Raw genomic sequence first — 26,283 nt, forward strand, 5'->3', positions numbered from 1 at the left:
TACAGAGGTGGAAAAATGGGGACCGAAACTGTCGGTCCCAAAATCCTCCAAGTAGGGATAAACAGCCCTCACCTCCTCGACGTTACAATGACTACACACCTCTGACTGTTCTTCGAAGTGAGGTGTTGATGCAAATACGGCCTGAGCTGTCTGAGCCTCCGCAGATGCGGATGAAGCTGGAGTGCCACTGCGACTAGGGATGGCAATGGGTAGGGTTTGGGTCGGGTAGTATACTACCCATCCCCAAATTCGAACTTAATATCCTATACCCAAACCCTACCCGATACCCAATCGGATAAGAAAAGAGATACCCATCCCCATACCCAACAGGTTCAGGGATACCCGTGGGTAACCCATTTCCCCATACCCAATCCATACCCGCCCCATATCCAACCCATACCCGTCCATTCTATACTAAAAAAAAAGAAAAATAATTTTATGCATATTATCAATCAAAAATAGAATTACCAATTATATATATATAAATACATACATACGCACATACACACTTCTAACACACACACATACATACATGCATACATATATGCATGCATACATATACATACATACATATATATAATTATATATATATATATATAGAGAGAGAGAGAAAGAGAGAGAGATCATATATATGTGTGTGTGTATGTGTGTGTGTATATATGTATATATATATATATATATATATATATATATATATATATATACATATACATATCCGAATATATATATACATATACATATACATATATATATGTGTGTGTGTGTGTGTGTGTGTATATTCGGATATGGGTTCGGATATTATCCATACTCATAGGTTCGGGTCGGGTTCGGGTAGAAAATAGCACTACCCATACCCTACCCATACCCATACTATAGTTTTCGGGTTTTACCCCCAAAACCCAGTCAAACCCTATTTTTCGGGTTTGACCGGGTTCGGGTAGGGTGTATACCCATCGGGTCGGATTAATTTTGCCATCCCTACGTGCGACCCCAATAAGTATTGTTTTTACCATCGTGACCACAGCCACAATACTGAAGATTGCCATCAGCTCGACGACGAGATTGAGAGGCTCGTCAGATAAGGAAAGCTGAATCACTTTGTTTGGAGGGCGGCTCCTCAACGTCGACCCCCGAGAGTTTAGCAGCTGCCTCTTTTACCTCAACAACCGTTCCCTCTACCTCAGCCGTAATCAGCACCGGTGCAACAAAGGGACGGCAAGCAGGGGGACAGGTGGTGGAAGAAGAGCGACCCATCCGTGGGGAGAGCCACATGATCATTGGGGGGTCATCTGGGTCAACGAAGCCCCCGGAGGTGAAGAGGCCGAGGCTTGAGGATGAGCAAGAGGAGGCTATCATCTTCACCGAGCATGATGCAGGGGGTGTCCTAACCCCGCACAATGATGCAGTGATTGTAACAGCGAATATCACTGATTTTAATGACACCATATTTTTATTGATAATGAAAGCTCAGTAGATATCTTGTACTTTACTGTTTTCATCCAGATAGGATTCACACCTGACTAGCTGAGTAGATTCGACACCCCAATCCAAGGTTTCTCCGGGAGCTCAGTGATCCCAAAAGAAATGATCAAGTTATCTCTCACCGTGGGCACTCCACCCCGATGAACGTCAATTCAAGTTAACTTCTTGGTGGTTAAGCTCCCTTCAGCCTACAACGCAATCCTCAATCATCCGAGCTTGTGGACTCTTAAAGCTGTCGTATCAAGCTACCACCTAATGGTGAAGTTTTCAATCAAGAATGGAGTAGGGCAGATCCGAGGCAATCAAGCCATGACCCGAGAATGCTTTGCCGCTAAACTCCGAGCAAAGGGCCAACCGGCTCAGGCGGAGGTCCAACCTAAGCTCCCAATAGGGCTGGACGCCCATGATGACCTGATTGAAGGGCGTCCCCAACCGACTGAAGACCTCCTCGATGTCCCGCTAGAGAAGAACCCAGGCCATATAGTGAAGATCGATTTGTGCTTGGATGAGGTAACCCAAAGCCAGCTAATAGCTCTTTTGCAGGACAATGCAGTCTCTTCGCTTGGTCGACTGCAGACATGTCTGGCATCGATTCGGAGGTGATATCCCATCATCTAAGAGTGGATCCAACCCGTCGTCCGATGAAGCAAAAGAAGCAGAGTTTTGGCCCGGAGCGCCAAAAGGCCATAGTTGAGGAGGTGGACAAGCTGCTCAAGACCGATTTTATCAAGAAAGTCATGTATCCGAACTGGCTAGCCAATGTTGTGCTGGTCAAGAAGGCAAACGAAAAGTAACATATGTGCGACTTCATCGACCTCAACAAAGTTTGTCACAAAGATAGCTACCCTTTGCCCCGGAACGATAAATTGGTGAACGCCACCTCCGACATGAGCTCCTCAACTTCATGGACGCTTTCGTCGGTTATAATAGTAGATGTATGTCCTAAAAATCAATATGGCTGACACATTGTAATAACTTTATGAACAATTTTGTACTTAATATATTGATTTGATCGATAAAAGGATAAATTTATTTTTCATTCGTGTGATGTGTCCTTGAATCGTCCATAAAATTAGTTTTGATACATATTCTCAAAATATTGAGAATTAAAGATATGTATTTAATTCTAAATACTTCCAATCATAGGATCATAATGAGAACGGTGATCGATCCGGATAGACTGACACACAGATCACTTCTTCGGGATAGACGGATCTCTAGTCTACAGTGTAGAGATACTGGACGACGAGTATGGATAATTGTTAAAGAACAATTAGTATTGAGCGTGACCATACGAGAGATCACTTGAATTTCTACTCGATCGTCAGTAATCATCTCGATGCTGTAGTTGTGTGAATAGTCCTTTGATCTGAGATTATACTACTGCCCGTAGTGAGACTGCTGGAGTTTGACTGACACATAAACATGGATCTCAATGAGCCCTTGTAGTAGATGTTAGCGACAGTTGGTCCACTGTCGGGATAGATGCACATCAAGATGGAATCTATCAACCTTAGTAGAAAAAAGTAATCCTATGAGATTTGAGAAGCTAAATCCGAGAATCTGTGACACAGTAATGTGATTGATGGAAAAAAAAATTTATAGAAGTCACAACTGAACTTGAGCTAATCGAATCTATCATATGACTGATGTTAGATTTGACGATTTATCCATGATCTGCCATCTAGTCAGAACTCATGATAGAGAGACTGAATCATACGTTAACTACACCTAAAGGTTCATTTCAGTTCTACTGGATTACCACTACATACTGTTAGGTGTCACTGGTAGATTGTGAAAGCTCACTAGGACTGTTTTGGATCAACAATTCTTAATGAGTTAAAGTGGAATTATTCCGATCCATTGAAAAGAGTTTCAATGATATTTTGATAGAGATCATTGTATATCTCACTATCAGATAGAATTGAACCTATGAGGTCACACAACTAAGGGATTAGGTCTGAAATTAGTAATTGAGCTTATAAAGTATCAATTGGATTTAAAAAAATCCGATTGAGTTCAAGATAACCTTGCTAGCACATGGTTGGACCCAATTCTTCTTTCCGTTGAGATTTTTTATTTGATAAGATAATTCAAACTTAATTACCTACTAATAACCTATATGAATTAGAATCATGAAACTTCAATTGTTGGATGTCTAAAGTTATGGATCAATTAAATTAGGGTGCAAGTTTCTAATTAATTTTTCTTGATAATTATTATGGGTGCCACCTTGATTTGATCAAGTTGGGCGTGTCCTATGATTAGATGGTTTATTAATCTGATATAAGGCATCCCTTGGGTGCAAAAGAGGGTGTATTTAATTGGGTGCAAGGGCTCCAAGAGTTGGAGCCAAATAGGATTCCTAATGTAAGTTAAATAACTTAAGTTATTAGAAAATCTAATGCAAGTATGACTTATATTATGAGATTGAATAGGATTCAATCCTCATGTCTATTTAAAGGGACCTCCCCTAAGATCCCAAGAGCATCCAAACCAATAGCCCCTCATGCCTAAAAGGTCTCCCCACGCCCTCTCTTCTCTCCCTTTCTCTTCTCCCCTTGGGCGTCCCACACGCCCTAACCTTTGGGATGTCCCAAGTCTCCCACGTCCAAGGTGTTGGGTGTCCTCTTCTTTGCTGGTTTCAAGGTTGTAGCAGCAGCATATAGCAAGGGAGAAAGATTAGAAAAGAGGAGAAGAAGAAGATCAAAGAAAGAGATCAAGTGTTGATCGCGATCCAGACTTCGTTCAGATTCAGCAGACTGAATTTTCTTAGAGAAAAAAATTTAAATTCTAGAGGACTGTTCTAGGCTGATCCCGAATGGATATCCGTAGAGGCCGGACACTTGTGCGGTTAGAAAAAAACTTCTCTTCCAGATCCAGATTCGAAGAAAAGGATTGCAAAATAGATATGTGAATTGATCACAATCTGAATTTCAGCATATGTCAGTTTCAGCACATGAACTAGATCCTTGTGATTTTATGTTTTTATGCATGTATGATTTAGATTAAAAGTATTTTAATCTTGTATTCTGCTATGATGTTTAGAAAATAAAATTTTGAAATACACAGGCATGCCCCAAACCTCGAATTCCAACAATAATTAAATTCGAATGGTGCCTGAAGATGAGGAGAAAACAACCTTTGCCACTGACCATGGACTTTATTGTTCCAGGATGATGCCTTTCGCTTTAAAGAATGTAGGGGCCACCTATTAACGATTGATGGACAAAATCTTCCAAGATCAGCTCGGCCGTAACATAGAGGCGTATGTTGATGATATGCTTGTCAAGAGCCGAGCTGCCCCGAATCATGTTCCTGACCTCCAGGAGACTTTTGGTAATCTCCGTTGATTTCGGATGAAGTTGAATCCAATGAAATGTGCTTTCGAAGTCACCGTCGGCAAGTTTCTTGAGTTCATGATCTCTTAGAGAGGCATCGAGGCGAATCCCGAGAAGATCTAGACAGTCCTTGAGATGGCGCCATCGAAGACTATCAAGGAAGTGCAGCACCTTATTAGTAAGATCGCCTCACTCAATCGCTTTGTCTTCAGATCGGCCGAGAGGTGTCTCTCTTTCTTTAAAACCCTCAAACAGCCAAGAGACTTCCAGTGGACCACCAAGTGCCAGAAAGCATTTAAGGAGTTGAAACAGTACCTCAGCTCTCCACCGTTGCCCTCGAAGCCTCAGTCTGGTGAGTTGTTTCTGTATATCGCCATCTCCCCTGTCGCAATCGGCTCAATCCTGATTCAGAAAGAAGGACAAGTACAAAGGCCTATATACCACACCAACAAGATCCTCCATGATGCAAAGACCAGATATTCTAAACTTGAAAAGTTGATTTTTGCACTGGTCGTCACAATGAGGAAGTTGCAGCCTTATTTGCAGGCTCATACGGTGGTGCTGCTTATTGATCAGCCAATTAAAGCCATTCTCCACCGTTCAGATACCTCGGGGAGGATTGTGAAGTGATCTTTGGAACTCCCTGAGTTGGACGTGCAGTACCGTCCACGGCCTTCCATCAAGGCCCAAGTGCTGGCAGATTTCATCTTCGAGTGCACCATTCCAAATGGAGAGGGCGCGAGGGCTACAGGGAGCTCGAAAAAAGGGAAGAACTCAGGATCCAATGAAAGCTCGAGAGGCGAGGAGGTGGACATAGGATCTAACCCAGAGAAGCTCTGGACGCTGCATGTTGATGGCTCGTCAAGCGCAATGAGAGCAGGGGCTGGCCTCATTCTAACCAGGCCTGAAAGAAAGATGGCGAGATATGCCTTACGCTTTGACTTCCCTGCCATTAATAATGAGGCGGAGTATAAAGCTCTACTTTCTGACCTCAGAGTAGCGAAGAAGCGGGGGCCCAGCATCTGAAGATTTTCAACGACTCCTAATTAGTGGTTGGCCATATCAAGGGCAGCTATAAGGCCCGAGAGGAGATCATGAAAAGATATCTCCAAAAGGTAAGAGACTTAACCTCGACCTTTTAGAACTTTAACATTCAGCAGATCTCCAGAGCGAACAATGCGAAGACGGATGCACTATCAAAGCTGGCAGCTTTGCTACCCACCGACTGGGAGGAAGGGACTTATTTCGAGGTACTGAAAACCTTGAGCCTCGAGGAGTCCCTCGCTATTCCATAAATTGATAAAGAACCCTGCTAGATTGACTCTCTACTCAAATATCTGAGGTCGGACGAGCTGCCGTCCGATCGTAGGGAAGCTCGAAAAGTAAGAAAGCAAGTTGTCCGTTATGTCCTCTACGACAATAAACTGTACAGGCGGTCCTTCTTCCTACCATTATTGAAATGTTTATGTCCGTCCGAGGCGGATTATGTATTGCGAGAGGTCCATGAAGACATCTGTAGGAGTCATTTGGGTTGTAAGTCCCTCTCCTACAAGATTCTCCATCAGGGATACTACTGGCCAACTATGCAGCAAGATGCAGGCGAGTTTATCAGAAAGTATGATCACTGCCAAAAGATTTTCAGTATCCAGCATCAGTCATCAGCACCCCTGACCCCTGTCAGCACCCCTTGACAGTTCGCCTAATGGGGGATGGATATTTTTGGCCCCTTTTCTCTTGCGTCAGGTCAGCGCAAGTTCCTCCTGGTGGCCATCGACTACTTTACAAAATGGGTCGAAGCCGAACCTCTGACCCATATAATAGAGGCCAAAGTGAGGGAATTCATCTAAAAATCTATTATCTGCTGCTACGACCTCCCTAAAGTATTGATCACAGACAATGACAGACAGTTCAATGGTATCCGACTCCACGAGTTCTGCAGAGAATATCATATTGAACATCGTTTTACTTCGATAGGCCATCCACAGGCGAATGGAGAGTAGAAGTGACCAACCAAACCCTCCTACAAGGCTTAAAGGCCAAAATCGACCGGACTGGGGAATCATGGATCGACGAGCTTTATCATGTATTGTGGGCCTACCAGACCACCCAGAGGCTCCCAACTGGCGAGATCCCTTTCAACTTGGCATTCGAGACTGAGGCGATCATCTCTGTAGAGTTTGGACTTCCTTCCTTTAGAATTGAGGAGTACAATAAGGATACCAACTCAATATGGCCACGGACTAACCTCGACTAAATCGAAAAAAGCAAAGAGCGCACCGCCATAAGAATGGCTGCCTACCGTCAGAGAGTGGTCAGGTATTACAACTCCTGAGTTAAACTGAAGGAATTCCTAGCTGACGATCTGGTATTGCGGCAAGTCGAGGTTTCGCAGCCCATTGAGCAGGGGAAGCTGTCATCCAACTGGAAAGGCCTTTATCAGGTGGATGAAGTAGTACGCCCTAAAACTTACAGACTCAAACAGCTTTGATGGGATGCCAATCGCCAGGCCATGGAACTTGGTTAACCTCCATATGTACTATCAATGATGCTGTAACATCTTTTTATACGAAGGAGTTTTCAAGTTCACCAATTTATGATGGCACAAAGGCATCCCAAAAGTTTAAATCTCTTTCCAGTTAACTTCACAGGTTTCCTTAATCGTGACTATGGTCGACTCACGAAGGGCAATCCGAGGAGACCTCCATGACTTAGAGGCGGGGCTAACTTACAAGATCCCTGCAAAGCCCAGTCGCGCAAGAAGTGGAGGGAGACCCTAAGAGACCTCTGGAGGGCTAACTAACCAACCCTCAGAATGCCGCTTCTCATGCGAAGATGAGAAGTGTATAAGATGCCGCAGGCACATGATGCTTCTCGTGAGGGCTAACTAACCAAACCCTCAAAACACCGTCGAGGAGAGCACAAGATGCCATAGGCACAAAATGCTGCAGGCACATGCCGCCTCTCGCGAAAGATAAGAAGTGCACAAGATGCCGTAGGCAAACGATGCCTCTCGTGAGGGCTAACTAACCAGACCCCCAGAATGCTGTCGAGAAGAGCACAAGATGCCATAGACACAAGATGCCGCAGGCACACGCCGCCTCTCACATGAAGATGAAAAGTGCACAAGATACCACAGCACACGATGCCTCTTGTGAGGGCTAACTAACCAGACCCTCAGAATGCCATTAAGGAGAGCACAAGATGCCGCAAGCACACGCCGCCTCTCATGCGAAGATAAGAAGTGCACAAGATGCCATAGGCACACGATGCCTCTCGTGAGGGCTAACTAACCAAACCTCAGAACACCATCGAAGAGAGCATAGGATGCCATAGGCACAAGATGCCGCAAGCACATGCTGCCTTTCGGATCAAGATAAGCTGAGCCTGCCACTCATAAGATGAATCGAGCACAGACCACTTCTTATGATCCGAGCCGAACACGAATAGCTGCTCGTATTATGAGCTGAGCACTAACCGCCTCTTGAACAGAGCGATCTCTGCTTTCTTCAACTATTCTCGATCAGCCCCAGCACATAACGGCTTGCAGATTGATTTGAGACACTACCTAATCAAGACTCCTAGATTGGAGCGAGCCTAACTAAATTCCTAAGGTCGAAACTGCACGTGACTAAAGTAATCCTGGGCTCCTCAAGTTGGAGCTAGCCTCCATATGCTAAAGCCAGAAATGTAAGCACAGACACAAGACAAGACACAAGCACGATGAAAGCAAGATAATTTTTCATTAGTTGTATTTATAAAAGGTGGGTGCCTCGAGCACCACCTTACAAAAAAAAGAAAAAAAAAACAAAAAATCGAACAAGATGGCTCAATCCTCGTCTGAAGAGGTTTTCGTCTTCTCGTCACTGTTGCCCGTCTGAATGCCGTGAAGTTCTAGATACGATATTATCTCCTGCAAGCGGGTCTTGTAGTCATCAAAGCCCTGGACGAAAGCAGCAGCAGTGATGTTAAGCACCTCTCTCCTGTACTCCGCAGAGCCTCGGAACTCTGCAATGCAGCACGCCCGGACCGCAGGAGGAATAGGCTCGAACTGGGGGGTGAGCCAGTCCCCAAGAGGTGAAGGAGAAGGCGCCCTACGAAAGGAGGATGCGCCGGCCCGCCTGCCTCTTTCTCTCCCCCAGGCTCGGTATCTTTTGTTCGCCTCCCTCACGAAGGCATTCTGCTCCACCTATCGTTTAACCTCCTCCAAATGTGGAAACCTTAGAGGCGATGACATTGCAGCAAATGAAGAGGGAGATTTCTGCAGAAAAAGGAAGTTAGGGCTCCTTCGCCCTTGGTTCCCTATTTATAGACGCCAACATCTGCATCAATCATCTATCGATGGTCGAAAAAGACAGCTATCCATCAAGCAATTAATGACGTACTTTTTCATTATCAGAAATAAATCCTAACGATACTTCGCGAACCGAGGCATGGCCATCTGGCATGCCTTTACACGTCCTGTGCTCTTCCTAGGCATAATCTTATTAGAAATGTCAACAGCCATCATTCCCTATGATCGCCCGCATTAAAAGAGCAAAATGGAGTTACCGCTCGGCTAATCACCTCGGAGTGGTATTATTAACTAATTACTCTGAAACATCATTAACAAATGATCACCTCGGATCGGCATGCACAAGTAAAAAGGGTAAGGTATGATTAAGACAAATTTTATTTATTTCTCTTAAATTTTTACAATGGCCATAAAGGATCCTACTACAAAAGAAAAGAAAAATGAGAAGGCTACAAAGTAGCGCCTGGAGCTGAGACACCTATCATGGAGACTGAAAGAATAATACCCTACAAGCCAATCGCATATAGAATGCAATACGATGTTTTTTGTAATTTATCTTCCAGACTTATGTAATTGACATTTATATTATTAATAAAATAGATATTTTTTATTCATTATATGCTGTATCTTATTGTTCTTGAGATTATAATGAACCCCATAGGTCCGGACAATGATTTTAGAGCCGTGATGAGATCATGCCAATAAAACCTAAATCCTTGTAGCCTGACCTAAAATATTTCTAGTTGTTGGTATATTGAGTCGAGGATCAATGATACCAGTAAGACTAGCATATCCTATGTATGCTCAGAAATAAGGGTGGTTGATCTCACAACCACTTGCGTGGTGACACAAATACAAGGATATGGATTCTCATTAGAGAATGAGTTCATTGAATTGACCTGCAACAGAATATCAGATGGAGTCTTATTTACATGTCAACTGATGATTCTCTAATGGAAGTTGTGTAAGTGATCTTTTGATCTGAGATCACCATTGTACCTTGTGTACTTGAATCCATATTTTGGTTCACTTCCTAACTTGATTCTTTGATCCTTGTATGGGATGTTCTGGATATGGTGAAGAGTGCATGGAGGTTGTGAGTAATCAATAAGGGATCAGTCACTCCTAATAAGGAGAGCGAACATCCTATGTGATCTCATAGATCGTTGATTCGGAAGTCTTTGATCAAAGCAGGATGATGATTAGAAAAGAATTTCTAATATATCATCAACTGAATCATCGCCTTCAAATCGAAATACATAAGATAAGTGATTGGATTTGACATTTTTTCATGCCACAGCTCATCTGAAATGTTATTTGACTAAAGGATTGAATTATATAGTACTTGCCACTGAAAGATATTTTGATAATTTTTTATCAAAATTTTAAATCTTCCGGATAGTCATGACACGTTGCTAGACGTCAATCTTGACTTGTGGATTCATCAGAATTAAAAAAGTTTAATTCTAGAATCAATTTGGAAGAGTCCAAATTGATTGAGACTCTTCGAGTGACCTAATCTCATCGAATTAGGATTACGTCGAAAGTCTTGATCCATTGCTGGCTAAATTTGAACCCAATGGGTCACACACTTTGAGATTTAGTTTTTATCTGATTTAATTAGAATTTAATGTAAATTCTATGGGTTAATTTGATATGCTAATACATTGTATTAACCTAAGTTCCTAAATTGGTTTAGATCAAAGTGTTTGAGCTAACCTAGACCAGTTGTCTTTGACCTAATGGATTGGATCTATCTTAATTGGTTTCTTACCCAACTTGAAACAGTTTCAAGTGGAGGACTCTGCACCCACCAGAAGCCATGCCAAAATAAATGCCGCCCACCTCAAATTAGCATGTGAAGTTGGAGAGTCCTTCTTTATGAAGGCTCTTAACTATACGCATTGCCTTAATTACTCAACCAGAAGGCCTTTGATTTGTCGCCAAATTTAAATGGAATTTTTATGGCACGTAGAAGGAGAGTCCTTTTATGAGAAGTCTCTCGTGCACCATAATTCCATATGGTGAATTTATTCACCGTGTGAGAAGATGCTGCCAAAGGTTGGCACCCCTTCATCCCATGACACGTTCCTTGATCCCTTATTTATATGAGACGTCCCACATGGCTACCTGCTGTGATTTTGGGTTGAAATCAGAGATTAGGGACGTGGAAATCATAGGAAAAATTCTAGAAAAAATCTAAGAAAAAAGCAAGAAAAAATTGAGTAGCAAAAGTTGCAAGAAGGGTGGTGAGATTTTTAGCAAGTGTTGCTTGTGTGCCCTAGGATTTAGTTTTTCCATGTGTTGGAGCCAAAAATCAAATCCTAAGTTGTGAGACATCTGAAGAATGTTTTTTTGATGTCATTTTGGTGGCAAGTTCGGAAGCAACTGAACTTTGGTGCGATCGTACCATGAGTTCGAAGCCGATAGTATTCTTGAGAAGAAAAAGCTGCGGCAGCGCACCGATTAGGAAGGACCTTAGCCAACTTCCATGTAAATCACCATTGGAGGACTTCTACTTTAGAGTCTCGTGAAAAACACTTGGTGAAAGTAAAAATTCTATCTTTTTTGCATGCTTGTTTTTGTTTTATCGATATCGGCAAAATGATTCTAGGTTTTGAGTTCCACTGATAGTTTTATTTGATAAAGCTATTGATTTATTTGTTTTTAAAATTTTAAAAATCTCTTTTCGCTGCATGACCGGAACCCAACAGTGGTATCAGAGCCATCTTTGTCTGATTCGATCAAACAAGTGCAAAATTATTGCATAGAATTATTATTGATCATATATTGCCAAAAATGTTGCATTGATTTTTAGCATCGATCTTTAATCTCAAAAATATTTTTGACTTTGTGTACCATGATCTTAATTTCAATTATTAGAATTATGAATTTATGATAATTTAAAATTTATATTATCATGATAGCTTGATGCTTAAATCGATGTACAGTTAAGGGTGTTATGCATACCTAATATGATTAGGGTTTGCTTTAGTTACTTGAATATGCTTGTCATGTGTTATGACTTCAATTGCACCCTTATTTGATTTTTGGCATGATTATATATTACTATTATATTTTGTGATTTCATTCCAAATTGTATAATTTGTAAAGTACATTTTATATAGTCGTAGTTAGGATGTGCCAAGACAAATTCAAAGATCTTTTTAAAAATTATATTAAGTTGTAATGTCGAGATTCATTTTCAATTCAAAAGTCGAATACTTTAGATCAATTGGTGTCGAAGAAAGTGTAAAAGATGATTTTTTAATTAGATCCGTATGCTGGTCTAGCCAATTCTGTTGGTGTTTAAAATAGCTATGGAAGCCTCCCACTTACTGACCTAGCCAATTTGGTCTTATTGAATTTCATATTTAGATTGATTATTGATATAGACACTACAAGGGCCTTCCTTCAAACTTGGCCGATAGAGTATGTTAAGATCTTAGTGAGTTTTTGTACTATCCACAAGGCTTACTATAGAAATTGACATGATGTTGATCGAGTGATATTGATGCTTATGGCATATTTTAAATAGTGTTGCTTTGTTGTGCTATCCACAAAGACAGCATTGTTTAAGTATAACCATATGGGATTGAAAGGTCAACTTTACTAGAACATTATAGTTTGTTGTGCTATCCACAAGGCTATATTGATCTAGAGGCCAGAGAGAAAAATATTGAGAATTGTAAAGGTATAATTGGTAAAGAGTTACCTACTCTTGAACTCATGAATACTTGTTGTGCTATCCACAAGATGTTTATCAGGAATAGAGATCTCAACCCTACTAAGAAACATTAGTATGTTTCTCGATTTTCATATTTGAGGCTATGAAGTTCGATAAAATAGTGAGAAACACAATTAGATAAAATCTTAGTCTAGTTGTGAATGTCATCATGAGTCGTCCACTTATATTGTGTTCTTGTTATTGTAGATTAATTACACACATGGCATTCTCACTTTCACTTAGAGACATCTTAGATGCAAATAAGTTGACCGGACCTAACTATGTCGACTGGTTAAAGAACTTGAGAATTATTCTCACTCAGAAGAAAGTCTTCTACATTCTGAATACACCTGCACCAGATACCCTTGGGGAAGATGCTTCCGAGGAAAGGAGCACATATAAGATGTAAAAAGATGACAGTGTGACTGTCAAATGCATCATGCTTGCCTCCATGAGCAACGAGCTTCAGAGGCAGCATGAGGACATGGATGTTCCCTCTATACTCCTTAATCTCAAGGAGTTATATCGGAAATAAATTCGAACTGCTCGATATGAGATATCAAAGCAGTTGTTCCGTGCACGCATGACTGAAGGCATCTCTGTGCAAACGCATATCTTAAAGATGATTGATTTGATCACTCGTTTGGAACACTGGATTTTGCCATGGATGGTAAACTGAGCCAGGATTTGATCCTGCAATCTCTCCCTAACTCTTTTTCTCAGTTTGTCATAAATTATCATATGAACAAACTGAACATCAGCCTGCCAGAACTACTGAACATGCTGAAAACAGCAGAGAGCCATTTCAAAGGTGAAAAGGATCCAATACTTCTTGTTGATAAGATCGACAAGAAGAAAGCAAAGAAGGATTCAAGAAGGATTCTAAGAAAAAGATGAATCCTAAGGCTGGCATCTCCAAGAAAAAGACGAAGATCTCCGCTAAAGGTACTGGCTATTACTGTGGCAAGGAGGGCCATGGAAGAGAAATTGCAAGGAGGGCCTTGCAACCGTGAAACCGACAAACGTTGCTAAAAGTTTGTATTTGATAGAAACTAATTTATCATTAAGTACTTCAATGTCAGATTTTTGGGTATTGGATACTGCCTGTGGCTCACACCTTTGCAAATCGTTGCAGGATCTACAGGAAATAAAGAGTCTGAATAAAGGTGACTTCGAGCTGTTCGGCGCTAGTAAAGAGTTCATTCAGACCGAAGCCATAGAAACCAAGATTTTGAAGTTGCCTTCGGGCAAAATTTTGGATTGAAGACCTGTTATTATATTCCTAATGTTGTTAGAAACATTATTTCAGTACCATTGTTATTGGAACAAGGTTTTGAAATAAATGCAAAAAAAATGATTGTTCTATATTTTTTTTTAATGAATATTATGGAAGTGCTTTTATTGATAATGGTCTTTTACTTCTTTCTCTTAATGATAATGTATTTCATATTGATAATATAAAGAAAAGAAAGAGAAAGGATGTGAATATCACATACCTCTGGCACTGCTGACTTGACCGTATAAATGAGTCAAGGATTAACAAGTTATTCAAAGATAATTTCTTTGATCCTTATGATGATGAATCATATAGAACTTGTGAATCTTGCCTCATGAAAAAAATAACCAAGACTCCATTTACTGGATATGGAGAAAGGGCGAGTGACATATTGGATCTTGTACATACTGATGTATGTGGTCCAATGTCGACTCAAGCTAGAGATGGATACTCTTATTTCATCACGTTTACTGATGATAGATCTAAATTTGGATGTGTATTTAATGAAATATAAATCCGAAGCCTTTGACAAATTTAAAGAATATCAAAGAATGGTTGAGAAATAAACTGGTAAAAGTATTAAAACTCTTCGATCTAATCGAAGAGAATACTTGTCTAATGAGTTTCTCAATTATTTAAAACAAAATGGAATACTCTCTCAATGAACACCTCCTTATACTCCACAATTAAATGAAATTACGGAGAGAAGAATCGTACCTTATTAGATATGGTGCGGTTCATGATGTGTTTCACGGATCTTTCGATATCCTTTTAGGAATACGCCCTCGAGCCTGCAGCGTATATCTTAAATAAAGTGCCTTCTAAATCTATTTCTAGTACACCATATGAAATATGAAAAGAAAAAAAATCCAATCTTAAGCATCTTAAGATTTGAGGTTACCTAACTTATATGAAAAATGATCATGGATATAAGCTGGATAGTAAATCAAAAAAATACAGATTTGTAGATTACCCCAAAGAGAGTATAGGATACTACTTCTATAATCCTACTCAACAAAAGATGTTTGTTGGTAGGCATATCATTTTTTTGAAAAAAAATTATCCAAAAAGGAGACAGTGGAAAGTCTGTTGAACTTGAGGAAGTTCAAAATCTACAACCCATCCAGGATTCACCAAATAGTTCTCAACCAGATGTGTCCATTGTTGAGACAAAGCCACTACACATACTTCCTCTCTGAAGGTCGAGTAGAGTGCGTAATGTACCACTAAGGTATGGATTTGTCATTGAGAATAATAACACATCCCACATCATTGAGAATGATGATTCCACGACCTATTCGAAAACTGTCATGAATAGTGACTCTGACAAGTGGCTTAATACCATGAAATCCGAAATGGACTCCATGTATGACAACCAAGTATGGACTTTGGTTGATGCGCCTGAGGGTGTGACCCCAATAGGCTGCAAATGGGTCTTCAAAAGAAGATTGGAGCAGATGGCCAGATAGAAGTCTATAAGACCAGGCTAGTGGCAAAAAATTTCAAAAAAAAATAAGATGTTAATTATGAAGAAACATTTTCACCGGTAACCATGCTCAAATCTATTCGGATATTGCTTGCTATAACAACATACCATAACTATGAGATCTGGTAGATGGACGTCAAGACTGCCTTCCTCAATGAAAATCTTGAGAAAAAAGTCTATATGACTCAGCCAGAAGGATTTGTCTTAAGTGGGAGAGTAAATTAGGTATGCAAGCTGAATAGATCCATATATAGATTAAAGCAAGCATCGGGGAGCTGAAACATCCATTTTGATGAGACAGTCAAATCATTTGGCTTCATCAAAAATATGGATGAACCTTGTGTGTACAAAAAGAATAGAGAGAGTACTATTGTCTTCTTGGTCTTGTATGTGGACGACATACTCCTCATTGAGAATGATATTCCGATGTTGCAATCGGTCAAGACATGGCTATCACAAAAGTTTTTCATAAAAGACTTGGATGAGGCATCCTATATACTAAGTATAAAGATCTATAGAAATAGATCAAAAAAAATGCTAGGTTTGTCCCAATCTAGGTACATTGACCTTGTGTTGAAGAGGTTCAACATGAAAAAAAATAAAAGAAGTTACTTGCCCATAGATCATGGCATACAACTCTCTAAGAAGATGTCTCCTAAGACACCTGAAGAGAGATAAAATAAATTTTATTCCTTATGCTTCGGCAGTAAGATCAATCATGTATGCTATGTTATGTACTAGGCCTGATGTGGCTTATATCTTGGGCATTGTAAGCAGATTTCAGACTGATCCCGAAGAGGATCATTGGAAAGCTATGAGAAACGTACTCAAGTACTTGAAAGGACTCGAGATGTTTTTCTGATATATGGTGGATCTGATTTAAAATTGAAAGGTTATACCGATTCTAGTTTTCAATCTAATCCAGATGATAGCAAATCTATATCTAGGTATATGTTCATCTTGTATGTGGTACAGTAAGTTGAAAAAATTCAAACAGCAAACTGTTGCTGACTCGATCACTGAGGCTAAATATATTGCTACAAATAAGGCTGCTAAGGAGGCCATCTAAATGAAAAAATTCATCACAGAGTTGGGTGTAGTTCCAGAGACTGAACAACCAGTGCCCCTTATTGGATAATATTGGGACAGTTGCTCAAGCCAAAGAACCAAGATCTCATCATAAATCCAAGCACATCCTAAGACGGTTCCACTTCATTCGAGAGATAGTCGAAAGACGCAATGTAATCGTGGAGCGAGTTGACACCAAGAACAATATAGCGGATCTGTTCACTAAGGCCTTGTCAATGCAGCAGTTTGACCGCCACCTTGATAGTATGGACATCAAATATAGGGACATTGGCTTTAGTGCAGGTGGGAGATTAAAAGAATAATGCCTTACAAGCCAATCGCATATAGGATGCGATAAGATATTTTTTATAATTTATCTTCTAGACTTATGTAATTGACATTTATATTATTAATAAAATAGATATTTTTGATTCATTATATGCTGTATCTTATTATTCTTAATATTATAATGAACCTTATAGATCCGGACAATAGTGTTAGCACCGTGATGAGATCACCCAATGAGATCTAAATCCTTGATAGCTCTGACCTAAAATATTCCTAGTCATTGATACATTGAATCGGAGATCAATGGTACCAGTAAGACTAGCATGTCCTATGTATGCTCAAAAATAAGGGTGGTTGATCTTACAACCACTTATGTGGTGATACAAATACAAGGATATGGATGCTCATTAGAGAATGAGTTCACTGAATTGACCTACAAGAGAATATCAGATGGAGTTTTATTTACATGTCAACTGATGATTCTCTAGTGGAGTTGTGTAAGTGATCCTTTGACCTGAGATCACTATATACCTTGTGTACTTGAATCCATATTTTGGTTTACTTCCTAACTTGATTCTTTGATACTTGTATGAAGTATTCTGGATATGGTGAAGAGTGCACAGAGGTTGTGAGTAATCAATAAGGGATCAATCACTCCTAATAAGGAGAGCGAACATCCTATATGATCTCATAGGTCGTTGATTCGGAAATCTTTGGCTAAAGCAGGATAATGATTAAAAAAAGTTTCTAATGCATCATCAACTGAATCATCGTCTTCAGATCGAGATACATAAAGATAAGTGATTGAATTTGATATTTTTCAATGCCCACAACTCATCTAGAATGTTGTTTGACTGAATGATTGAATTACACGGTAACTTACCACTGAAAGATATTTTGATTATTTTTCATCAAAATTTCAAATCTTCCGGATAGTCATGACACATTGCTAGACATCAATCTTGACTTATAGATTCGTCAGAATTAAAAGAGTTTAATTCTGAAATAAATTTGAAAGAATCCAAGTTGATTGGACTCTTCGGATGATCTAATCTCATCGAATTAGGGTTACGTCAAAAGTCTTAATCTACTGCTGGCTAGATTTGGAACCCAATGGATCACACACTTTAAGATTTGGCCTTGATCTAATTTAATTAAAGTTTACTGTAAATTTTATAGGTTAATTTGATATGCTAGCACATTGTATTAACTCAAGTTCTTAAATTGTTTAGATCAAAGTGTTTAAGCTAATCTAGACCAGTTGTCTTTGACCTAATGGGATTGGATCTATCTTAATTGGTTTCCTACCCAATTTGAAACAGTTTCCAGTGGAGAAGGACTCCTCTGCACCCACCAGAAGCCACGCCAAAAAATAAATGCCGCCCACCTCAAATTAGCGTGTGAAGTTGGAGAGTCCTTCATGAAGGCTCTTAACCATACGCGTTGCCTTAATTACTCAACCAAAAGTCCTTTGATTTGTCGCCAAATTTAAGTGGGACTTTTATGGCACATAGAAGAAGGAAAGTCGTTCTGTGAGAAGTATCTTATGCACCATAATTTCACACGATGAATTTATTCACCATGTGAGAAGATGGAGCGCCAAAGGTTGACGCCCTTTCATCCCATGACACATCCCTTGGTCCCTTATTTATATGGGATGTCTCACATGACTACCTGCTATGATTTTGGGTTGAAACCAAAAATTAAGGACGTGAAAATCATAAAAAAAAATTTGAAAAAAATCTGAAAAAAAATAAGAAAAAATTGAGTGGCAAAAATTGCAAGAAGGGTGATGAGATTTTTAGCAAATGTTGCTTGTGCGCCCTAGGATTTGATTTTTCTATGTGTTGGAACCAAAAATCAAATCCTAGATTGTGAGACATCTGAAGAGTGTCTTCTTGGTACCATTCTGATGGCAAATTCGAGAGCAACTGGGCTTTGGCGCGATCGTACCACGAGTTCGAAGCCAGCAGTGTTCTTGAGAAAAAAAGCTGCGGCAGCACACCAATTAGGAAGAACCTTGACCAACTTCCGTGTGGATCACCGTTGGAGGACTTCTACTTTAAAGTCTCGTGGAGAACACCAACATGCCACTTCATCTTTTTTTGGTGAAAGTAAAAATTCTATCTCTTTTGCATGCTTGTTTTTGTTTTATCGATATCGGCAAGGTGATTCTAGATTTTGGATTATGGCTCAATAGTTTTATTTGATAAAGCTATTGATTTGTTTGTTTTTAAAATTTTAAAAATCTCTTTCCGCTGCATGGCCGGAACCCAACAGAGACATCCACTGTGATAGGATCCCAGATTTCCTCTAATAAGTCCAGATCCAATTCCGAATACTTGGTAGTGATTCTGTCCCAGATTAACTGCTTTCCAGCATCATAGGCATCAGCAGAATATTCGGCTTTCTCGTCCTCAAACTCCTCTGAGGCTCGAAAGTCTTTAACAGCCTTGGAAGCAGCCTCCCCTGCCTTCTTCTCCACTACCTCTAGTTGGACCTCGAGCTCCTTTATTTCCCCAGCAATCGGGAGTTCTCCTCGACCGCTCCCTTTAATGCAGCTTCAGCATCCTCGACTCTCCTATCGACGGTGTCGGCTCTCATGGAGGCCTCTCCAGCTTCCCTTTTAGCCTTCTCCTTTGCACCTTTGAGTATCCTGACCTCGAGCTCGAACTTTTTTCTCCTTTGCGAGCTCATGGAAACTCCGTATGTACCTATTTAAATAATGGGTGAGCTGGTAAAAAAAAAAATCCTTGTGATTAAACACTAGACATATATACAAAGTAAATGAAATTGTAGGAGCTCCAGCATATCCAGATGAGGCAGTTCACAGCTGCTTTTCTCATCTCTTCTGAGGAATGTTTAGCAGCTCATTTGCGTCAGCAGGAAGGAACATTCTGGAGAGCAACTCACTCGCTAATCTGAGATCCCTCAAGATTGAAGCCTCGAGCCTCAAAGTGGCTGGTGCAACTCCAGACGCACCAACACGCCTCAACTATCATCTCGCCTGAGGGATCAACAATGGGGCATACTAGTTGAGCCGATGAACTTGGAGGAGCGGGCAAGCTTAAAATTACCTTCTCCAAGCCTTAGTCTGCCTGGACCTCTTGGTTGCCCACGGTAGTCGAGGCCGCTAGCGAGCCACCATGCACCCACATGATTCCAGAGTCGCCAGCACAAGGAGGCTTGGATTCTTCTGACTCTAGAGTTGGCTGCGCGTACTCCCAACTCTGACACAGGTGCTCCACCCACCTGTGGGCTCGGTTATCCTTTTTCGTAGGACCTTCTCCATTTTCTTTGGCGGACTTGGGCTCTTCCCAGCAACCACCTCTGCAATCGAGACGACCAAATTATCAAGGGAGAAGTAACGAAAATTAAAAGAATGCAAGGCTTAAGCAGCCGACTCACATATATCTTGAAGAGCAATCTGGCTGATGCCGACATTGAATAGTATCTAGGCCGACAACAGCTCTTTTAGATCTGGGACCTTGAAGCCATGCAGAATTGCCAAATCCTACTCCACATGCTCATTCGTCGGGGGCTCCTTTAGCGCGTCCTCTTGTGGTTCGCCTCAAGTGACGAAGCTTCAATCTTCGTCTGATGTCTGAGAGATGAAGATAAACCGCGGTTTCCAACCATGGATGACAGAAGGTACACCCGAAAATAATAAACGAAAGCCATCCTTCCTCTTCTGTGGAGTCACATACCACCACCCGTGCGAGTCTGGATGCCGTCTGAGGCTGAAAAGGAAGCAGAAGAATGTAACGCTAGGATTGATCCCAACCAAGACATACTGTAGCGAAGCCATAGATATGCCGCCATACGTTCGTCAGAATCGTGCACAACAATATCTCAAAGAATCGGAGTGCCACAAAAAAAGGGTGGAAAGGAAGTCACAACCCTACCCGAAAACACTCATTGTAAAGGCTCATCCGTCCCAGAGGTGGTTGGCAAACTCGATTGTCCGGACCCAGAACTTTTAGCTGGAATGTCGGAGGGATCTGATACTGTTCATGAAGCACTACTATGTCCCTCTCAAATAGCTCGGATCGAAATCCTAGTAGTGCGAAGTCAGAATCTCTAGAGACCATTTCTCTCGCCTGGGAAGAAAAACACAGATGGTGGAAGAAAGAAGAAGCGCCTACGCCAAAATAGAAGGAGAAAAATGATCAGAAACTCTGCAGAGCCTACATCTGATCTTGTTTGAGGCTTTAAATAGTTCCTAAACCAACGAAACCTCCAAAGGCCGTCTCCCATCAGTGCTTTAATTGCAGGAGACATGAATCGACGGAAGGCGAACGCACGCACGACGCGTGGCGACCACTGGCGGATATAATTTCTACCGCCAATTTGGTAGTTAAAGCCAATGGCAGGCAAATCATGCTTTACGCCACTTTCGAGGGGATGTGCAAAAACGTGCACCAACACCTCCCATATGGACACGATTCGAATTCCAATCTTTTCAAAATCTGTACAACAGTTGTAGCCAGGTGCCTAGTATGTATTGACACTCGATCAGTATGCTTCAGAGCATGACTCGTATCCATCCATACATGGAACTAAAAACAAATGCATTTATATGTTCCTAAATTCTGTTACAAGACTGGAAGGCTCAAATTACAAAAGATAAAAAAAAAGAGGAGACACGAATCACTACTTGAAAGCATCACCGGGGCAACTATCTCCAAAACAGTCTTCCTCGGTGCCGACATCTCTCTCGGTCTAAACAGCTGCATTGATTTTACTCACCTCGATAGGAAAGTGGGATGTCCTCACAAATCTCTCCGCACTATCTACCGCCACAGCCAACAAACTCTCATCCGGACAGTCGATTTGTGGGGGCTCGACATGGACTGGGGGAAAATATGCCCGAGTGATGGTTCTACACTTCTCGAAGCCCACGAAGAACACCGCCTTGCAAGCTTGGATTATGATTTTGGCTCCATTTTTAGCCAACCGACTTTCCCTATTTTCAGCATTTTTTAGTAAAAGCCGCTGCTCTATGAATTTACCCCGGAGGAGTTTATGGTTTACCTTCTTCTCCAACTTCTTCAAATGCTCCACTTCTGACAGAGTCTCTTGAGTTTCAGCAGGTAGCTTTGGAGATGCCTGGACCCCTTTAAGAGTAGAGCGCCCATCTCCCTGAGGCATTCTTTTCCATGGCTCGTCCCTTTTAAAGTCCAGGCCCTCTTGGATGGGCCCTCGCTGGAACTCCTTCGAAGATGAGTTTCAGATAAAAAAGGATCTCGGCTTCTCCTTCCTTTGAGTGTCCTCCTTAGCTGCTCCAAATCATCACGGGTCCGGTGACAGTCTCTCTCAGTCTCTAACCTCTGTCTCTCAAGACCTTCAATCTATCTCTTGAGATCTTCGACCTTCCTTCCGACTCTAAATCTCTGTCGTTCGAGAGCCTCAATTTACTTTTTAGTCTGCCTCAATTCCTCATCTCGACGACTAATTGTCTCCTGGGCTTCATGGAGGGCCTCTTCAGAAGAGTCGAGCTCCTTTGCCAGCTTGTCGTTCTTGCTCTCCATCTGCTCCAATTGATATCTCAACAAGTCAATCTCCTCCCTCACCACCGTAAGTTCCAAGGATGGATCATCAAAAGTAGAGCCGATAAAATTAGCAAGATAATGTCCCACATGTGCAAAATTTTATAAATAAACATCAAAACTGTTGCAAGTGGTAGAAGATTGAAGAAAAAGTATTTGGAGACCTTATACCTGGATGGGAGATCTAAGGGTGCCCAACATTTGCTGCTGCGCTCCTCGTCCATCCAAAGGCTACCCCTCGAACGAAGGAAGAAAATCCCTCAGGAGTTTTGCCGTGGCTTGGCGATCCTCTATCGCTAAGGGAGCAGAAAATGCCGACTATGAGGGATCCGCATGAAGGACAGCCATAGGGGTACATCGGACAACCATCACCAGCTCTTGGGACTCACTAGTCTCCGTGCTCGCTTCCAGCATCCCTTCGAGAAGATCGACCGCACCCTCCGCTCGTATCTCCTCCACTGAAGCTCCTGACGAATAGTTGCTCGCATTCTCTCCCTGTACTTGCTCCACCAATGTCTACTCTAATAGGGTCTCCTCGAGTGTGACCACCGTGACCATCGACAAAGAAATCGCAGGCTCGACAATCGAAGCAGGATTCTAATTTCTCCTAACCACAAGTTCCAATTCGGCATTTGAAACCAAAATATCACCCATCATCGGAGCCGGTGGACCAGCAGGCAGAACCCTGGCCTGCCTCTTATGGGTCGATATCAACTGAAGCCTCTTCACGTGCTAGGGATCCATCTCGCTTTCAAAAATCACAATAAACAATCAGAGCAGGAGAAGGTTACTAATACCTTTCGACGCCCTTGAAGTGCAAATTTAAAGGAGGGGAAGGAAATGAAAAGTCGCCGCTAGATAATTAAATTTCTGAAAGGATCGTCGCCTAAATGGTCCCATTGGTCATAGCCGTCTACGTCAATTGCACTAAGCTGACGTCACTCGCTTTAAATACCAAAGACATGTGTGAATACGGAGGTACGTACGCCTCTGAATCCGAAACACTTTTAGGATACTCCTTTCGTCTGAGTCTCAGACTCAGAAGTAGAAGGATAATGTTACGATGGTTACCGTGAGTGCCTCGGATTGACGGTCACTGTGAGTGACTCGGATCGGCATGTACTTCATTTCGAGCTGCAGCCACAGCCGCCAATTGTTATGCAGAGCTGAGGTGCCTGCGTGGTCCGTTTAGCATATGAGCCGCCCCTATTGCCTCGATCGACTTATTTTCTCGACGTACGCAATAGCTATTCACCACAAATGAATAGGTTCTGACGTAACTGACTCTCTTGATCTCGTAGGAGCGATGAAGGGCAGGATTATCTCGTCCACAATAACATGTCCAACGGTCCTGCAATCTCGAGATCGTACGATCTTACAGCTGTGCAACCAACTATTCGACAGCTTTCTATATAAACAATCGGAGCTTTGAGGACCGGAGGTAAGTCTAGACAATCCCTATCAGAGAACTCGTTGCCACTCATTATTCTTTGTCTTTCTGACTTGAGCGCCGGATGGTCTCGCTGGGGCTACAATCTCCGGTTTGGATTTGTTTCGCAAGTTACTCCAGCACCAGCAAACCTGCATGAAGCTCAGTCACCCTCTCTCCGACCTCGACCGATTTCAGCAACAACACACATAAAAGTGACAACTAAAAAAGAAACAGATAAAATACACAACAAAAACTGTTATCCACTAAATATTAACTAAAAATCTAACATTCCATACTTCAATCCAACAGTAACTCAGAATCCACAATCATCAGCAGATCAAACGTATAACAGCTGCAAAATCCTTCTTTAAACCCAAAAACAGCTAAAATTTTACAATGCAGTGCAGGAATCCAGACTTTAGAACAAAAATGGTACAATAAAAACAACCAAGCGTCCTCTACATCTACTCTTTCTCCCACATTTCATCAATAAGTTCTTAGGTTAAGAACAGGAGACGAAATCAACAAATCAGACAAATCTGCAGCAAAGCGAACCATAAAAAATACCTCTTTTTTAAGATTTTTCCACCATAAATCGAGCTCCAAAATGCGGATTCCGAATCGCTTCCGCTAAAACCCCTTTCCCCTTCTCCTTTCCTCGCTACTCTCCCCTTTCCAGCCACAATTCTTTCTCCTTTTTATACTCCTCACTCTCCCCCCGCTCACGTCTCTTTCTCTCTCTCTCCTCTCTCTCCTCTCTCGCGCTTTTAGCTTTCTTTAATTACAGCGGATGCCAAACGGGACTTTATTTCGGCTATCTGAATGATTGTCCGAACCGACTTCCCAAAATGCACTTCCAGGGACCCCAAATTACTACCGCGGAACAGCCAGTGGAGTCCACTAATCGGACGGTCTGAGAGGTCACCGAGATGCCTCTACCATTGGTACTATGTAACTGGAGAAAATATGGATCGAGCCCGAGCCCGAGCCCGAGCTTGGGTCCACCAGATGGACGGCAGAGCTTTTGATTCGGCCATTTTGATGGGATCTGAATTTGGGTTCCGTGTTCATTAATGTTGAGAATACTTCGGGACCCAACTCTGATACCAAATTGATTGCTGTGTTGGGTCTCGTTTGGGATTCGTAGCATCACAATTAAATTTTCTTGTGTCCTGAGATCCTGTGATGCGGGTCAAGTGAGTGGCAAAAGAGATTAGATTTTGAGGCGTGGGGTACGGTGAGTTGTTCCTAGAATAATGCTAAAAGAAAGGTTGGAGTAGACCGGTTATTAGATAGTTCTTGGATGCTCTTGTTCCAGACGAAATGAGGATTTATTTTATCTTACTCTCTCAAACATTAAAAAAAAAATGATGATAAATTTGTAAGTTTAGCAATTTTGATCAATTCTGCATTAATTGCACCTTATTTCATCTATTATGGTTTAACTATATCCATGGAATAGCTTATTCTAGATTTTAATGAGTATTAATTATATCTTCTTCTAGATATATGGAATAACACGGCATTAATTACATCTGATTCCTGGTGGAATAGCATATTTCTATCCAAACATAAATCTGGAATAGGCACGATGAATAGCTATTCTCTGAGAATTCATATTCCTATTTCAGGAATGCAAAAATAATAACCAAACACTACTTTATTAGAGGGGATTGCACAACTATCGTGTGTACGTTTAGTCCCACAAAGTTATTCCCGCGGTTTGGTATAAGATTGCCACGTAATGTGGATAAAAATACATTAAAGATGGATAAAAATGTATTCAAAACAAAATAATATTACTTTAAGGATAGAGACCAGATTTGATCAGGGGAGTGTTTGAGTTGAAAGGTGTGTTTGGTTCACCACCGACCAAAGTTGGAACCGCAACCAAAGTCGGATTGGGTTGCAATAGAAATTGAAATGACCATCCTTTATGCAAAAAAAAAAAAAAAAAACCATATATTTTCTAGAATATTTAGTTCATGATCAAAATCAAAATTAAAGTTGAAATAGATTTTAAATATTAAAAAATGGATAGAGATTGGATTTTAGAAGATAAGGGCATTCTAATCTCCTTTGAAATTGAAATGAAAATGAGATTCCTTCCAACTAAATAGCTAAAATAAAAGCTACTCATTTTTATTTTTATTTTTCATTTCGATTTTGAAAGGCAATGAAAATATCTTAATCTCTCAAAATCTAGCCCTTACTCTTCTCTAATATTCAAATCCTATTCCAATTTTGATTCCAGTCACAAACTAAATGCATCTAGAAGTATAGCAATCCTCATTTCGAACTGATTCCATGCTATGCACCCTTAAATTAAAAGATCATAAGAGG

At 41.1% G+C, this 26,283-nt stretch overlaps 2 protein-coding genes across 13 annotated transcripts in view; one reads left to right on the plus strand and one right to left on the minus strand.

Annotated features, from left to right (window-relative positions):
* LOC105034376 (uncharacterized GPI-anchored protein At1g61900) overlaps positions 1-24,697 on the minus strand; it is a 61,539-nt gene extending 36,842 nt beyond the window's left edge. For 8 of the 12 annotated variants that reach the window (XM_019846979.3, XM_019846978.3, XM_019846983.3 and 5 more), the window contains exon 1: positions 24,508-24,695. The gene's annotated coding sequence lies outside the window, so the exon portion shown is untranslated. Of the gene's footprint in view, positions 1-24,507 lie in introns of all 12 variants that reach the window. The other 4 variants (XM_073245613.1, XM_073245614.1, XM_073245615.1 and 1 more) reach the window with 3 other exon arrangements.
* LOC140852375 (uncharacterized) lies at positions 4,959-5,849 on the plus strand. Its single transcript, XM_073245314.1, has 2 exons — positions 4,959-5,378; positions 5,484-5,849. Exons 1-2 carry the CDS (start codon positions 4,959-4,961, stop codon positions 5,847-5,849), a joined length of 786 nt encoding a protein of 261 aa, XP_073101415.1.
* Positions 24,698-26,283: the final 1,586 nt, after the last annotated feature.

Source organism: Elaeis guineensis, chromosome 11 (assembly GCF_000442705.2).
Source record: "Elaeis guineensis isolate ETL-2024a chromosome 11, EG11, whole genome shotgun sequence".
Lineage (NCBI taxonomy): Eukaryota > Viridiplantae > Streptophyta > Magnoliopsida > Arecales > Arecaceae > Elaeis > Elaeis guineensis.

What these genes read in the sequence shown, in the direction of transcription:
- LOC140852375 (XM_073245314.1), top strand. Translation starts at nt 4,959, where the DNA reads ATGGCGCCATCGAAGACTATCAAGGAAGTGCAGCACCTTATTAGTAAG. An exon ending in CTTATTTGCAGGCTCATACG is followed by an intron (nt 5,379 to 5,483) that starts GTGGTGCTGCTT and finishes TTGGACGTGCAG; the next exon opens with TACCGTCCACGGCCTTCCAT.